Source organism: Lissotriton helveticus, chromosome 12 (genome assembly GCF_964261635.1).
Source record: "Lissotriton helveticus chromosome 12, aLisHel1.1, whole genome shotgun sequence".
Classification (NCBI taxonomy): domain Eukaryota; kingdom Metazoa; phylum Chordata; class Amphibia; order Caudata; family Salamandridae; genus Lissotriton; species Lissotriton helveticus.
In genome coordinates, this window is record NC_136073.1 from 831,141,876 (window position 1) to 831,158,702 (window position 16,827).

Sequence of the window (16,827 nt, forward strand, 5' to 3'; positions counted from 1 at the left end):
TCAAAAAGTCATTGACGCCATCCTTGGAAAAAATAAGAGGAAGTAATAAGTGCATTTCGTCTTTGTGATCCCATAAAAAATTGTATTTCCTTTTTTGACATTTTTGTTTACACTATAGTTTGTCCTTTGTCATTGATACTTGTTTGTGTAACCCTGTGAGCACCTTGTGTAATAATGTATATTTTTATTTTTTCATTAATGAAAAAAATATTTTTTGATAACTGTTTGAGGGTATTTTGATTCTTCAAATGAATTATTTGAAGTTATATATGTTTTTTTTAAAACTAGGAACCTGAACCATTTTAGCGTTCATATAGCCTTGGGTAGAGCCATCAGTGATCCTTGATCTTGTTTTTGCCGCCTTCCTTTTTTGAATACATCTACATTGGTAGTGGCGTCATCCAGTAGCCCCGTGCCTTCATGTAGATCGGTTGCTGCATTTCAGTCGGTGCTGTGGCTTTTTGGGCGGGAAGTCTCTACTGTGAACGTAGCTGCACAGGAGCCTCATGGCGTCTGTCCAATTGCCCTTCCTGAATGAAAATGCGAAAGTTGTATTAATATTGCCATGTGATCTTCTTGAAGTAAATGAATGTCTTTCTCTTTTCCATCAGTCTCTGTTGCAGCTGCAGGATCAGACGCCTTCGGTCTTGTGCTCGCCTTCTGATGTACCGTATGGGGGATTCGTCAATAGAATTCCCATGGTCATGCGCGGCAATTGCACCTTCTATCATAAAGTGAGACTCGCTCAGACCAATGGTGCACGAGGTCTCGTTATTGTCAGCAAAGAGAACCTGGTAAGTTCAGTTTCTCAGTCCTATATTTATTTTATCAAAATTGTGTAAAATGTTGTATTTATTTGAGCAAATCCAGATACGTTGTACAATATGACGTGCATAAAATGTTTAGATATTTTTTTCAAAATAGTTTGTATTTAACTTGACGACATTGAAAATCTAGCAGAATAGTCCACATGAAGAGATTGCAAACAAAGCTTCTCCTCTCTTGATTGATATTGGTTTCTTAATTTAATTCCAGCCAACGAAATATCGCATTTGTTTTTTTACTAAAGAGCCCAACGCGATTCAGCATCACATATGCATTCCTTAAAACAGCTGACCATAATGGGACATTTACCTCTGAAGGCACACACAGTGGTTTGCGAAAACTGCTTTTGGAAAATATCCTCAAATCCGGACCTCAGAATCTGGCAAATGAGATACTCTTTATGGCATTGATTTTGTTTCTAATAACTAATAGATCTTGGTGCACAATATGTCTCAATTTTGTTTGGAATAGAAGAGTTGACTGAGGAACGACTTGGCAATGGATTTTATTTCTGGAATTAACCAAGACAGTTTGTTTTTAATTCAGTACTACTTTCATTGCATACTTACTTGCATGCACTTCCAATCAAGCCATTTAATACATTATCCTGTTGCAATATCAACATGTTGTTTCCACCCGTCACAGCTTATAGGATATGGCGCAGGGTCAACCGCTGACTTACCTGCCTGTGAGCGAGAGCACACTCTTCATGCATAACGTAGGTGTCCACAAAATAAGAAGCCCTCTTTAGTCTCGAGGAGTACTGGTGCAGTGTGTACTTTTATATAAAATAAGAAAAAATGTGTTTATGTGTATATGTATATGTATGTGTGTGTGTATATATATATATATATATATATATATATATATATATATATATGTCTTCCAGTGGGTGGAAGAATGAGTCTCTGGGCCCACTCTACCAATGTTAAGAGGGCAAGCTTGGCGGTCTCCATGCATGTTGCTGTCAGAGATATGCTGAGCAGCTACAGGTGCACTACTTAAGCGTAGTAGCCATGAGATATTTTCCCATATGGCAGCTTCTACAAGTGTTAGCTAAGTCTTAGTAGCCCCAGTGTTCTATTATACGGCTATCCATAGTGTTGGTTTCGGCTTGTAACACAAAATTTATTATGGTGGTAGAAGGTGGTAGCGTTGGTCATCATAATATTTCCACACACCCTGCCCCATGCACCTTTTTAGGTCTCGCGTCAGCGAAAGACCTATTGCTGCCTAGTTAGCTCTGAAGGGACCACAGACCGGGGCACGAGCGCCGATTTTCACCTCGTGGACGCGCATGCCCAGCCCCGCCTCCCGAGCCGTGCACATCTCAGGTAGTCAGCCATTCCTCTCAGTCGCGCGCGCGCACACACCAGCTGCCCATACACGCACCAGCCACCCCCAGCCACGCACACACGCACCAGCTGCCCACACACGCACCAGCCGCCCCCAGCCCCGCACACACGCACCAGCTGCCCACACACGCACCAGCCGCCCCCAGCCCCGCACACACGCACCAGCTGCCCACACACGCACCAGCTGCCCACACACGCACCAGCCGCCCCCAGCCCCGCACACACGCACCAGCTGCCCACACACGCACCAGCCGCCCCCAGCCCCGCACACACGCACCAGCTGCCCACACACGCACCAGCCACCCTGGCCGCACACACACGCACCAGTCGCCCGAGCCTGTGCACGAGCCCCCAAGGCACCAAGTCCCACTCACCGGGTGTCATCTCCTCCGCCTCCATTGACGTGGCTCACCACTTTTCTGCCGCCACCGCCGGGCTCCCCCTCCGGCATGGGAGCCCCGCGTCACCACTTCCATCTCGGCGAGTCACTTCGTGCACGAGCTTATGGCGGAAGTCCCGCCCCACAGCAAGCCTGACGCTGCCGGACTTCCGGATTTCGCACCAGATCGGGCCGGTGGCTTGCCAGGAACTCAAGCGATTTCCAGGTACTTGTTTGTTCTGTAGCAAAATTAATCATGGCAATCTTTTCCTGTCTGTAATGTTTTGATGGCGTTATTGTAACGGGGTGGGTATCACGGGGGAAGGAAGTGAGTCGGAAGGCTGAAAGAGTGCTTTTAACGAGGGTTTTATTTTCAAATAGGCTTTCTTTCTCCTATTGGAAAGTCTTATTCGGGCAAATTCGTCGGTCTCTGTCCTGACGCCTCTCGGGAAAACTGGTAAGTCCGGGTTGGCTCTGCGACGTGCAGGTGGAGTTGCCGCCAGAATGTCGGGGTCGCCGTCGACCTCCAGCCGGAGTCCGGGAGGGCACCACCGGGAAAGGAAGATGAAGAAAGAAAAGTATCAGGGGAGTGTTTCTCTCACACTCCCAAAAGGGATCGGGAGTGAGGGAGTCAGTGCCACAGTGTATATACAGGGCGAGGTGTCGAAGTGCCAGTGAGGAAGGGGTGCCGGGAAACGTGAGGCGGAAAACAGTGAGCGGATCATCCACTCCAACCCGCCCAGCCCGCAACCTTGCCCCGTACCTTTGTTAGCCACGCCCCTTCCGCGGGAGCGTGGCAGGGCGCTTCGCGGAACCGGTGGCCTCCTGGCTTGACGTCTTCCGTTTGGCTAGTTTCTCTCCGAACCGTCTTCTGCTTCCTCTCTTCTCCTTTCTCGTCCTCCGGGGAAACGTTCTCCGGCGTCTTCCGGGTTCCTCCTTCTTTTGACGTGTCGAGCAGTGTAGTGGGCGGGGTCTCTGCTACGTCGCTTTCGGTGTTAAAGGTGCAGAGTCCCGAATTCACCTCGTCACCCCACGGGTACGCATAATCAGGGCTTGACCACTCCTCTTCAGGATAAGACGTTGTTTGCTGGAGGGGAAGAGAGAGGGGTAAAAAAGGCACAGCTGACCACCAGTCTTGTGTAACAGTTCCCCTTTTCTCGTAGTCCTCGCAGGGGCGGCCCGCCCCGTCACAGTTATGATATTTATAAACTAGGAGAAAGGCAATTGAGTTACACTAATGTGCCTAACGGCCTACCACATGGACTCGTTTAGTAAGAAAACAGTATGTAGCTTTAAGAGCATGCAGTCTGCAAGCTCTCTGTGGAGACTTGAGTACACTGGGCCGTACTGTTGACACAGCCAATTCATATTTGATTCACTCGGGTTCAGTGAGTGACTCCCTGGAGCACGGAACACCTTGTTTATATCAAAACACACAAACATATGGTTGTGCATGCACTAGTATTTAGTTGAAGAAGGTAGGATGCTCACTGCTGGTGGTGTCTTGCGCACATAGGCAGACAGAGGTGTCTCAGGTCTCAGTGTACAACTGCTCTAAGTCCGTCGACCTGAAGAAGAGTGGATGATAAACAAAGCTGCTGCTCTGGGGCCAGTCAGTCACTGCGTGGTCGCAGTGGCCAGGCGCCTTGGTGGACCACAGAAATCAGCAACGATCTACACCCTGATCCAGCTTGGGGCACTGCTGGGTTCAAATTGTATAATGTTAATGATCATGAACTCGCTGTGCTGACAAGAAACATGGTATATTCAGAGCCGGACTTGGCTTGATTATGAGTGATGATGATTCCGCATACGCCTAGCAGAGTTTATGATTGATGATGTGTGAAGATATGGCAGTATGATCACTGTCAGCGCAGCTCACTGTAGCTCCTTGTAGAGCGCCTGCATGCCTTGTGGGGTTAGTCCAAGTGTGCTATAATATGCCTGAATAATGCATTTTAGTACAGTGATGCGTACAAAATCAGTCAAATGCATTAGTCTCACCCCTGATGCTGTCCTGGCTGGTACCACTCACACAGATAGCGTAGAGTAGTAATTGTGTTGGGGGACGCAGTTCTTACAAGTGTGGTGCATGGAAAGCGTTGGGAGGGATAGATCCACGATTTACGTTTAAGATATGGTGGCAGAATTGGCTGTGCATGAACCTCTGTGGTACATATAGTTATTATAAAGGATATTCCAGCCTTGTTTCTGTATTGGTTGCAGCATTAAGGTGGACCACTTAAAACGTTATGAGGCTGTACAGGTGTGTTGGCGAGAAAAGAGTGTGTCAAAAATGTGCCTAGATTTACTGTCAGACCGTCATTCTTCCTTGTGATCAGCATGGTGGGGTGATGATTGAAGATCAAACTATATATGTTGTACTACCTGCAGTCTTGGTTTAAATTTGAGTCACCCATTGTCCTGCACGGTTTGTTAGATGTTTCTATAGCATGCCAATTTTAGTACTCTGCTCCTCCATTTTCTGTATGGTGGTAAGTTGAAGTGGATTGAGGTAGTACACTTGTCATAGCTCTATTCTGATGTCATTCAATCTTATATCTATTTATCTGTACTAAAAAAGGAGCAAGTGTTTGTCTTGTAGCTTATTTGCATTATAGGCGGATCTGAGCCAATGATGGCCATTGAGAGCAATGTACTGAGGAAGGGATCTATGGAGAACACCATGATGGTGTCAACGCCTAGAGGACACCATCATGTTGGTTATTGGAGACCAAGGATTGGAGTGCATAATTAATTTGTATACAAGTGGCAATCCTACCAAAGCATCACTCCTGCCACTTAGGGAAAGAGTCAGTCAGTGGCCCATGTCCAGGCTAAATAATTTATGTGGTGTAGCTCTGCATGTTACTGCTCTTACTGTTATGGTGCTGTCAGGGAGTGTGTTCCATGAATTATATGGGGCGATAGATGCGCAATGTAATTGGGTTTAGGCCTATTGTCAGTATTTATGAGAGCATAGTTCCCATTTATAAGGCATCATGTAGAAGAAGTCTGCCCATCAGTTTTTTCGGGAAATAGATGGTATGAGAGGATAATATATTAAAGTACAGAAAGCATTTTGCTATGTCCTGTCCCAAGAATTGTTTGAGAAATTAGAGAGATTGGTAGAAAATGTAGCTTTTAATGTGCATTTAACAGGGACGTTGGTTAATACTGCAAAGAATTTCACACAGTGTTGCAGGGATTTCTATCTCTAGATTTCTGGGAAATGTATGGCAAATAGTCAATGTTAAAGCACACATGTGAAAAGTATTTGAGATTTACTAGACACTTCTATTCACAGTGTTTGTATGGGGCATTTGAACTTCCTCTATCCGATTTTACTCAAGACACCAATTTACAGATGCAATGTTTGCACCCATCTTTCTAGCGAATGACACCCAGAGACAGTTTGATAACCCTCGTTTGCTAAACCATTTGAGATAAAGATGTAAGACCAGTAAGATTGTCAGACATTTAAGCACGCTCTTCTAGGATGTCTCCCTGATCTGAAGGTTGCATCATCTTCCTGGAAATGCCTTTCCAGTCTTTTTCCTTGTCCGGTTGACAGAAAGAATGTTCATTTCATTTGGGTGATGAACATTGTGAATACAAATATCTTGTGTGAAGCACACCAGCACAGGGGCAGTCTTACTGATATTTGCATCATATTCCGTGGATGGGGAGACTTTTTATCTTTATATTGTGGAAATGTTTACCTGTGCTGGTCTTTCCGTTTAGCTCCAAGATGAATGCAGTATACCTAAAACCAGTTTTTACTTGTCAGCCGTGTGTTCTTTCGGGCTGTTGAGAAGGTTTCACATACGTATCGGGTTAATCGGGTGCGGCAAAGTTTCTCTGTCTTGCTGGTAATGTTAACGCATAACTCCATGTCAGCAAGGAAGCAGTGCTACAATACTGGGTATCTGTTTAACATCTTAAAGCATTCGAGGAGATTTAGTCCTTTTTCACTTCAGTTGATCCAATTGAATTAACACATTTGAAATCAATTGTTAAGTATAAGCCCAGTATTCTAGCATTGCTTGCTTGTTGATTTGGATCCATCAAATACCCTACCTGCAATTAGCTTGGAGGCATACATCTTCCTGGTTTGAAGTAAAAGATTACAGAATAGGCACAATAGACAAGTGAGTTAAGCAATTTGTGTTGAGGGGTAGGTGGGTCAGGGCAGGTGCTAGAGACCCTCACTCTATCTATCTTTTGCCCTCACTCTATCTATCTATCTTTCGCCCTCATTCTATCTATCTATCGCCCTCACTCTAGCTATCTTTCGCCCTCCCTCTAGCTATCTTTCGCCCTCCCTCTAGCTATCTTTCGCCCTCCCTCTAGCTATCTTTCGCCCTCCCTCTAGCTATCTATCGCCCTCCCTCTAGCTATCTATCGCCCTCCCTCTATCTATCTTTCGCCCTCACTCTATCTATCTATCTTTCGACCTCACTCTAGCTATCTTTCGCCCTCCCTCTAGCTATCTATCTTTCGCCCTCACTCTATCTATCTTTCGCCCTCACTCTATCTATCTATTGCCCTCATTCTATCTATCTCTTTCGCCCTCACTCTAGCTATCCATCGCCCTCACTCTAGCTATCTATCGCCCTCACTCTAGCTATCTATCGCCCTCCCTCTAGCTATCTATCGCCCTCCCTCTAGCTATCTATCGCCCTCCCTCTAGCTATCTATCGCCCTCCCTCTAGCTATCTATCGCCCTCCCTCTAGCTATCTATCGCCCTCCCTCTAGCTATCTATCGCCCTCCCTCTAGCTATCTTTCGCCCTCCCTCTAGCTATCTTTCGCCCTCCCTCTAGCTATCTTTCGCCCTCCCTCTAGCTATCTTTCGCCCTCCCTCTAGCTATCTTTCGCCCTCCCTCTAGCTATCTTTCGCCCTCCCTCTAGCTATCTTTCGCCCTCCCTCTAGCTATCTTTCGCCCTCCCTCTAGCTATTTTTCGCCCTCCCTCTAGCTATCTATCGCCCTCCCTCTAGCTATCTTTCGCCCTCCCTCTAGCTATCTTTCGCCCTCCCTCTAGCTATCTTTCGCCCTCCCTCTAGCTATCTTTCGCCCTCCCTCTAGCTTTCTTTCGCCCTCCCTCTAGCTATCTTTCGCCCTCCCTCTAGCTATCTTTCGCCCTCCCTCTAGCTATCTTTCGCCCTCACTCTATCTATCTTTCGCCCTCACTCTAGCTATCTTTCGCCCTCACTCTAGCTATCTTTCGCCCTCACTCTATCGCCCTCACTCTATCTATCTATCGCCCTCACTCTATCTATCTATCGCCCTCACTCTATCTATCTATCGCCCTCACTCTATCTATCTATCGCCCTCACTCTATCTATCTATCGCCCTCACTCTATCTATCTATCGCCCTCACTCTATCTATCTATCGCCCTCCCTCTAGCTATCTATCGCCCTCCCTCTAGCTATCTATCGCCCTCCCTCTAGCTATCTATCGCCCTCCCTCTAGCTATCTATCGCCCTCCCTCTAGCTATCTATCGCCCTCCCTCTAGCTATCTTTCGCCTTCCCTCTAGCTATCTATCGCCCTCACTCTAGCTATCTATCGCCCTCACTCTAGTTATCTTTCGCCCTCCCTCTATTATTATTATTATGCGTTCTTATATAGCGCTCGATTACCCGTAGGCATCTCGGCGCTTGCCTTGGGAGCCCGTCCTGGCTTTTTTCCCCTGTGAGATACCCATACTGGGCATCCCCAAGGTGAAAGCCAGGCATCCCGCCGCGGGGGTGCCGTAGTGGAGATTAAGCAGCTAATGCCCAGAGCTGCAGAGTGTGAACCCGTGATTTGAGTAGGCACCGAAACGAGAATTATCGAGTCCGTGGATATTTGGGCTCAAGACCCTGCCGCGTCGGGAATTGAACCCTGGTCCCGGGTCTGACCTCTGCTTCAGGGTCTGCCTCTTCTAACCAGTGAGCCACACTTCTCCACTATCCACTTCTAGCTATCTTTCGCCCTCCCTCTAGCTATCTATCTTTCGCCCTCACTCTATCTATCTTTCGCCCTCACTCTATCTATCTATCTTTCGCCCTCACTCTATCTATCGCCCTCACTCTAGCTATCTTTCGCCCTCCCTCTAGCTATCTATCGCACCACCACAGCATCACTCAGGGGCACCTCAGCATCACTCAGGGGCACCTCAGCATCACTCAGGGGCACCTCAGCATCACTCAGGGGCACCTCAGCATCACTCAGGGGCACCACAACATCACTATGCGCTACCACAGCATCACTGAACGCCACCACAACATCACTTGGCGCCACCACAGTATCAATCTGTGCAACCATTCAACAATAACTGGTTCAAATATTTTCTCTCAATGTTTCAAGCTTTATTACAAATGTCACAAAAAGATGTTATTTCACTTCTGTTCTTGGATTTTCATCACAATAAAATACACTGAACATAATCTTCACAAAAGTTATTTACAAACGTTTAAGCTATTGCCATTATAAATTACAATAACTTTTATTTAAGTATTAATTATTTAAAAAAATTAAAAGCCATTGTTATTTGTAATATCAATACATCTAAGTCACGTAAATACAAAACATGTTGCATTACAAATGCTATAGGTGTCACATTTGCAAAAGATAAACGTATTGGCATTGTAAATGACAAAGCTATTAATTTCGCTATTTTCAAAACCAACACATAAATAAAAAATTTGTAATTTACAAGACCAATAGCTCAAACTTTCCTAATGCGAGACCTATTGCATTGCAAATGCTTGTTGTTAATTACACTGGTTGTGACAAAATAATGCAAGTATCCCTATAGGTGGTAACATAATGGATTATTTGTGTTTTACAATGCCCTACATGTGAGAGGTGAACAAATGTTCTTTTTGGAAAAATACCCTTTTCTTACCTGTAGTGCTCATTGTATACTCACTGCTTTTATCGCATAAATTGTTAAACATTGAACTCCCATTTTTCACCACCTCCCTTTACACAATGAAAGTGGGTCTACAAGTAATGAACATTGTTATTGTTTTTCTCTCATTTAATAGGTGCCCCCTGCTGGCAATAATACGCAGTATGAAGAGATTGATATTCCAGTGGCTTTGCTCAGCTACAGTGATATGCTGGATATTGGTGAAGTACGTTCTGCTACTATATCTTTCTCATTTTTTCACAGCGACAGTCCATTTGATAAAGGTATACAGTTCACCAGGAAGGAAATGTACCATCTTAACAAAATTTAAAAACACATTTATAGACATGTAATTAAGAAATGCAAATGTTGGGCTTGAATCCTGCTACAAATCTTAAAATATAAAAGTGCCTTATGGTCTGAGTTGACTCACTGTTGCTTATTTGCGTCGAAAATCAGCGGCGTATGTTTTTATAGAAATAAAAAAGTCAATAACCATTGCAGATCATCAGATAGGCGAAGGCACTAAGAGATTGTGACTGGCAGCATGGTAATTCATGACTAAGAGTGGGAAGGAAGGAGAGAGAGGTAGACGTGGACACGTGTGCCAAACTATTGAAGTGTAAAGAGCGAATATGGAACCACCTGGAAAATAATTGTAAAAGACTGTATAAAGCTAAGATGGTGTACGAATCGGAGTACAATGGATTACAAAGAGGTGGCTTGTGAGTGGAGTCCTTGAAAAGTTATATGAATAAAACAAATTCAAGAAAATGGGAAAGCTTATAGTTAAGGAAAACATATTTTCAGAAGTTTCTCTCTTCACATACTAATGCTGAATATAAGAAGAAAAAAACAAACCCCAAGTTTCCATTAAAAAGATTTGTTGTGATAGAAGGCGGCGTAATAACACATATCCATCTAGCGGCACCAAGAGTGAGGCCAAAGCTTTCTCTGGAATGGGTTGTGTTCATAAGGTCACTAATCTGAAAACAAATCAGTGAGTTTTCACCAACTATGTAATCCATTGGTAGGAAGGGAAGACTAGTCTTGGAAAGTGTCTCGAACATGACTTTCTTACAAGACTGGTTTTTCACAAAAATCATGAAAAAAGCAATGTTGAGGGCTTCATTATTAATATTCTAACTTTTTGTTCCAAAGATATTATAAACTCCAAAACATCATAGGTCTGCAAAAGACAGATTTCTCTATTTCCCATTTCTAAGGTATACCAGTTGTCACCATCTGCTAAAAGGCTGCCTTGGCACTACCAGACATTAAATATGTGACATGTAGGTTGTGAATAGATGTAAGAAGTGAGAGCTGCATCAAAGCTATCGAACACCTTTTCTTTACCAAAAGGTATGTACCTCCATCTTAGCTGCAGATTGAGGAAATAGCGCTCTACAGTGCCATGATAGTGTAGAACTATTAAGCCCTTTAATTGATTGCAACCATGCAGTGTGAATAAGAGGCTGTTGCTCAATTACAGATAAGTAGTAGTAGCAAACCTATTTATGTATAATGAAGCTTTTTGGAAAACTTAGTTGAATGTGTGCGCCTTGCGCGGACCCATCCTGCACATGCCATGGTATCTCTCTTTAATAGTTTGTGAAATTGAGGTTATCAAAATCTAGAGTGGACCTCCATATTTTGCAAAGTAATCAAAACGTTTGGTTACAATTTTGCTATGTGGTGAAGCCCAGCCATTGCAGGTAAGTCACCAATTATTCTTAATTATTTCTTTCAATTATGCGTTTTGTTTTCCAGAGGGTCCATATCATGGGGTGTGACTGCCTTTAATCCATCTCTCATCACAAAAGCGTCCTGTAGAAGACTTGTGTGGGTATTTTTAGTTGCAGTAGAAAACCACCCTATTCCTGGACAGAAAGATCTGGTTCTTTTGTTCAGGGTTGCCTGTTGCTTTGTAGCTTGTGATAAGTGGGTAACCGAAGCTGTGGTTGGCCAAGAAAAAAATCATTTTGTTGGAGAACGTGAGAGAATACCTGGTGCATAAATCTAAAGCAAGAATTTTTTTTTTTTACTTTAATCGTTTCTCACCACCTGATTTTACCTCCTGGCACTGTACTGATGACTTCAGTGGGACTAAGCAACTTTCTATAAAGATGTGCTAGACTGGCTATTTTTTTGTTTGGGTTCCTCCAAATATTGAGGTAACACTATACTGTTCCTTTTTTTTGCTGGCAGACATTCGGCAAGTCAGTGAAGGTGGCAATGTATGCCTCCAATGAGCCTGTCCTGGACTACAATATGGTTATCATCTTTGTAATGGCAGTGGGCACCGTAGCCATCGGTGGCTATTGGGCAGGAAGCAGAGACGTGAAAAAGTAAGTGAAGCAAAATCAGTTGCCGAGGAAACCACGTTCATAAATTAATAGTAGAACGCAACAGCACCTTGCCGTTCAAGTATAGTGGACCTTTTAAAAAACTGCTCTACGCTTTAAATTTTGAACTGGGGCTTGCTTTAATATCCTTGGCTTCCTTGCTCATTCTCCGTCCATAACAATTGTCAGCTGTGCCAGAGGTTAACCCCTTCCATGCGGGGCACGTTCAGCGGACGTCGCGTGCACTAACTCGGTAGTGCTGCGCACATCCGCTGAACGTTCCCGCCCGCGCAATAGAACTTTCCGCACCAGCGCGGACCGTTTGGCGCAATGGAGGGGTTAAATACCTAACATTTTAGCATTATTATATGTATCTTTTGGTGACAAACATCCCAGTGATTCAAATACGTGTAATATCTAAATTGATCTTTAGCGCCTCAACATCAACCATCTAGTTTTAGAATGTAAATATTTTCTTTTTTACTAGATAGTTCGAACACCTTACGTCCCAGGTCTGATGCCTTGGAGATAAGTATGCATCTGGATGCTCTCCCATGATTGTGTTGTTTTAGAGCTGGAATTTCGTTGACCCAGGCCAAATATACAATGAAGTGTCTCAGTTAAATTTAGTGATCATTGAATCCCTGGAACTGTCCAGGGCAGTACTCTGTCTTCTTGACTCCACATGTTTTCATGTCAAAACATACCACTGTGACTGGGTTTGCACATTATGGGCTATAAAAAAAAACTGCACCATAAAGATGTAGCTCCTTCAACCCTCCTCTGTTGGCCTTCATGTTTGATGCTTACCAAGTTATCTTACCGTGTTATTACTCCATTTAATTAACAATTTGCCTGTGATGAGATTGTTCTTAGTTTGTGGTCCACAAGTGTATGGCCAGTTTATTTTCTCTTGTGAGATTTCCCACCGAAGATTCATTAAAAAATATCTAGGGAAATTTTGAATATAGGCTTAAGCACTTCTATGCCTTAATTTGTTAATCACCTTTATTTTTTTATTTAAGATTATTTATAACACAGATTTTCAATGTAATTTTTCTCCCATGCTACTGCTTTTTTTTTTTTTATATAATCTCCCTATCTTATAGTACTTGCATTCTACTACTGATCCATGTCTCTGTAAGCCTTAGATAATTCCTGGTTTTGGTACAATAAATCCCTCTGTATGAATTTGACTCCTTAATACAGGGCTCTTGGGATGTCCAGGGTTGCTACCTGTCTGGCATGCCAGAGTTGGCAAAGACCAGCTCATTCTCCTTATTGTTTATTCAGCTTGCATAACAGAATCCCAGAAATCCTAAATGTGTTGATTATTCAATAGAAAACAGAGACTACAAGCATAATTTCTGACCTAGGTTTTGAGCTCGCGACTGTTGAAATTGTTGTTTGCCAATGGGGCAAAAAGGCCAGTAAGAGGGTTCCAAGTTAAGTCTGTTTCCAACTTAAACATCAGCCAGGGGTGGGGGGATGCTGAACACCAAGGCTGCATAGCCTTAATTCTATTCCATGCCTCTTTCATCCACCATCAGACAGTTTGTGCCCCTTAATCTTACTCTTTAATGTTCTGTATATGTATTCGAAATAAGACTAAGGGCACTACATGTGAAATCTATTCCAGTTGCTAAAGATTTGATTTCTCTGTGGTCAAATCAAACAACTTACAATAACAATACTGGTGAGTCATTAAAAAAAAGTTTTGGGGGGCAAGAATAGATGTTAACTTTTCGATGGTATCTACTAGCTAAACGTTCTGTCTTTGGAAGCCGGTGTATCTTAAGCGAGCATCAAAAAATAGTTCAGTAAGTGTTCCGTTGTGTCTGGTTACTCTCAAGAAAATGTAATTCAACTATAATAATTTTAAACTTTAATTACATTTTAAGCACTAATTAGTTAGTTGCTAACTCGGATAAGGCTCAGCTTCTTGGTGGATTCACAAAAGGCCTCTTCCTTTTCAGACGATACATGAAGCACAAGAGAGACGACGGTGCAGAAAAGCTGGATGACGAGACACTTGATGTGACGCCCATCATGATCTGTGTGTTCGTAGTGATGTGCTGCTCCATGCTGGTCCTTCTCTACTTCTTCTATGATCAATTAGGTACCATTCTTCATTTGTCAACTTGGACAGTAGCTTTAAAAACTCAGAATTGTTTTTTTTTATTGCAGTTTCTGTTTTTTATGACTGAAATTTTTCAGAAAAAAATGTACGAGCAGCCCTTAAAGATGGGGATTTGATAGAGACTGTTAGTTGTGGATTCCTTACCTCAGAATTTCCCCCAGGCATCAGTCTGAATCTGGAGATTTCTTCTTCAGGAGTACCCCTGTACATAGGTAGGTGGCATTGGTCCTATAGAGATGCCTCCCATGCGTGCTGACGTCAGTTCTTTCCTTTTCCACACCAGCCTAGCGCAGACCATGAGCGAGCTACCCCAGTAACTTTTTTTGACGTCTTTTTCGAGTCGTAGACTCCAGATGCGTCGAGGATGTCCCAGCGAAAGGACCTGCTTCAAGCCCGGCGGTTCCTGCCACCGGATGATGTCCGTGACTGATCCCCATCTCGTGTGCCTTTGGTGTCTGGAGCCCGACCATGACCCGAAGTTGTGCTCCAAGTGCTGGGCCATGAACCCGAAGGCTTTGGAGGAGCGGGTCCCGAACAGTGCTGGAGGCCCGCGCTCTACTCTGCTTCGCTCTCGTTTGAAGGAAAGGTCTTGGAGCCCACACTCCTTGCATTCAAAGTAGTCGGGGAGATCTTTGGGTAAGTGAGTGAAGCACGAGAAGAAGCACAGGCGTTCTTTGACTTCTCCCTGTTAGTCGGCCAACATGGTGCGTGATCCCGAGCGTCGTCACTCTAAGGCTAAAGCCTGCCTCTGATACGGCTCAACGCCTCCATCCATTTCTGGGAGCCGGACCGTCTCCTACCCAGATTCAGCAACTCTATGAGGCCATGTACCTCATATTTGGGCAGCTTGGCTCTGCCGGCGCGCCTCTGGCTCTGCCGAGTCGGTCGGGCCCTGGGACATAAACGCCGGCAGCTCCAGAGAGAGGGTCCCTGTGAGTCCAGGTGTGGATCCGGATCAACGCAGTCCGTCTTACTCCACCTTCCCCGATGTCGATCCCCATGACAACGCTCGAGGCATCGACCGTGCCACCAGTCGGCGACAGCCTCATCCCCGAAGTGGACACGAAGCCTGACCGATGTCGATTCCGACGCCGGAAGGGACTTTCGTTCCGGTGTTCATTCCTGGTGTTCCTTTTGGGCCAATAGTTGAGGAAAGAGGACTGGGAGGGGCAACTAGACCCTTTAGCTGACCAGCTTGAGGAACCGGACTGGCGTATTGACCTTGGTGATGTGAGTGGTCTGTACACCTCCCCTGACACTGGCTTTCTTTCTCCCCCTACCGTGGCTATGGCGGAGGACGTTTCCTATCTTGTGGTGGTGAGGAGGGCCGCCGAGGTCCTCGGCCTCAAGCTCCCTACTTTGGCAGTCAGGACTAACCTCCTGACAGAGGTGCTTCAGCCTGCAGCTTCCTATTCTGAACCGCTTTTGTCATTCAATGAAGCCCTCACGGACGTCCTTCTGAGCACTTGGTCCAAGCCCAGCCGAGGGGCTCCTGTGGATAGGACGATTGCCCACCACCACCGACCGATCCGGGGGACCCAGCATTCCCAGTTCAGCACCCCTCCCCTGAGGACTTGGTAGTCCAAGCCTCTTCATCAAAAGGCCTATTCCCTTCTGCTCCCCCTGATGGGGAATCCAAGAAGCTCGACCATCTTGGAAAGATGATGTTCTCTTCCTCCAGATTGGCATTGCGGTCGGTAAATATCGCATGCCTCTATGGCCGATACTCCCCTACCATCTGGGATACGGTCACACAGGTGCTGTCTCAGTGCTCGGAGCAGGCCCGGCCCATTCTCTCACAAACCGTTGCAGACTGGAGAGAGGTAGCCAAATTCACCATACGATGTGGACTGGATACCACAGGTTCACTGGCCAGATCGGTTGCCACGTCAGTAGCTGTTAGACGCTACACCTGGTTGTTGACTTCTTGCTTCATAGTGGCTGTCCAGTCTTCCTTGATCAACATGCCCTTTGATGACATTCGCCTTTTTGTTGACAAGGCAGCCTCAGCGCGTCAAGGATTCTCGACTTGTGGCCAGATCCTTGGGCCTCGTGGCTTCCTCACTTTTACCGTCTGCCTTTTGTCTCTTTCGTGGCTACAGAAGGGTCGCCCAGCCACGTCTTGTTCAGCCGAGCCACAGAGTCACGCAAACAGTCCAGCCTCTGCGTTGCCACAGACATGAAACCCAGCGTCCTTGTGGGTCAAAAGTCCAAAGGGACTACTCCCTCCCCTTCGAGACTACCCCTCCCTCTATACCGCCTTCTTACCATCGTATGACGGAGAATCATTTGGCCCTTATCCGCTAGGAAGTATCGGCTCTCTTGGCCAAGGGAGCTATAGAGGGTCCCTGTGCCAGAAGTAGGTCATGGTTGTTATTCCTGCTGATTTCTGATACCCAAGAAGGACAAAGGCCTGCGTCCTATGTTAGACCTCCAGGCCCTCAACTTCTTCCTCCTGAAGAAGTTGAAAATGCTCACCCTAGTCCAAGTTCTGTCTGCACTCGGCCCAGGAGACCGGCTGGTGCCCTTGAACCTGCAGGATGCTTATTTTCATATCCACATCCTGCCGGCCCACAGACGTTACCTTCGGTTCACAGTGGGTCATGAGCACTTTCAGTTCACCGTGCTCCCCTTTCACCTTACCAGTGCGCCTCGGGTGTTCACAGAGGTGATGACGGTGTTCGCAGCTCATCTGCGCATATCAGGGGTTCCAGTATTCCCCTATCTCGACGACTGGCTGTTGAAGGCGGCCTTGCCCCAGGCTTCTGTCTCCAGACTACTGCGGACGTCCTACATTTGCTGGGGTTCACCATCAAGGGGCTGAAGTCCCTCCTGACTCCGTCTTAGGCGCTCCATTTCATCGGGGCGGTTCTGGACACAT

At 45.5% G+C, this 16,827-nt stretch overlaps 1 protein-coding gene across 2 annotated transcripts in view; it reads left to right on the forward strand.

Annotated features, from left to right (window-relative positions):
• Positions 1–16,827, forward strand: part of SPPL2B (signal peptide peptidase like 2B) — a 128,521-nt gene that overhangs the window by 35,288 nt on the left and 76,406 nt on the right. For both annotated transcript variants that reach the window (XM_078668824.1, XM_078668823.1), the window contains exons 3-6: positions 612–794; positions 9,598–9,687; positions 11,670–11,809; positions 13,783–13,925. In XM_078668824.1, coding sequence (XP_078524950.1) covers positions 612–794; positions 9,598–9,687; positions 11,670–11,809; positions 13,783–13,925 — 556 coding nt within the window. The remainder of the gene's footprint in view (positions 1–611; positions 795–9,597; positions 9,688–11,669; positions 11,810–13,782; positions 13,926–16,827) is intronic.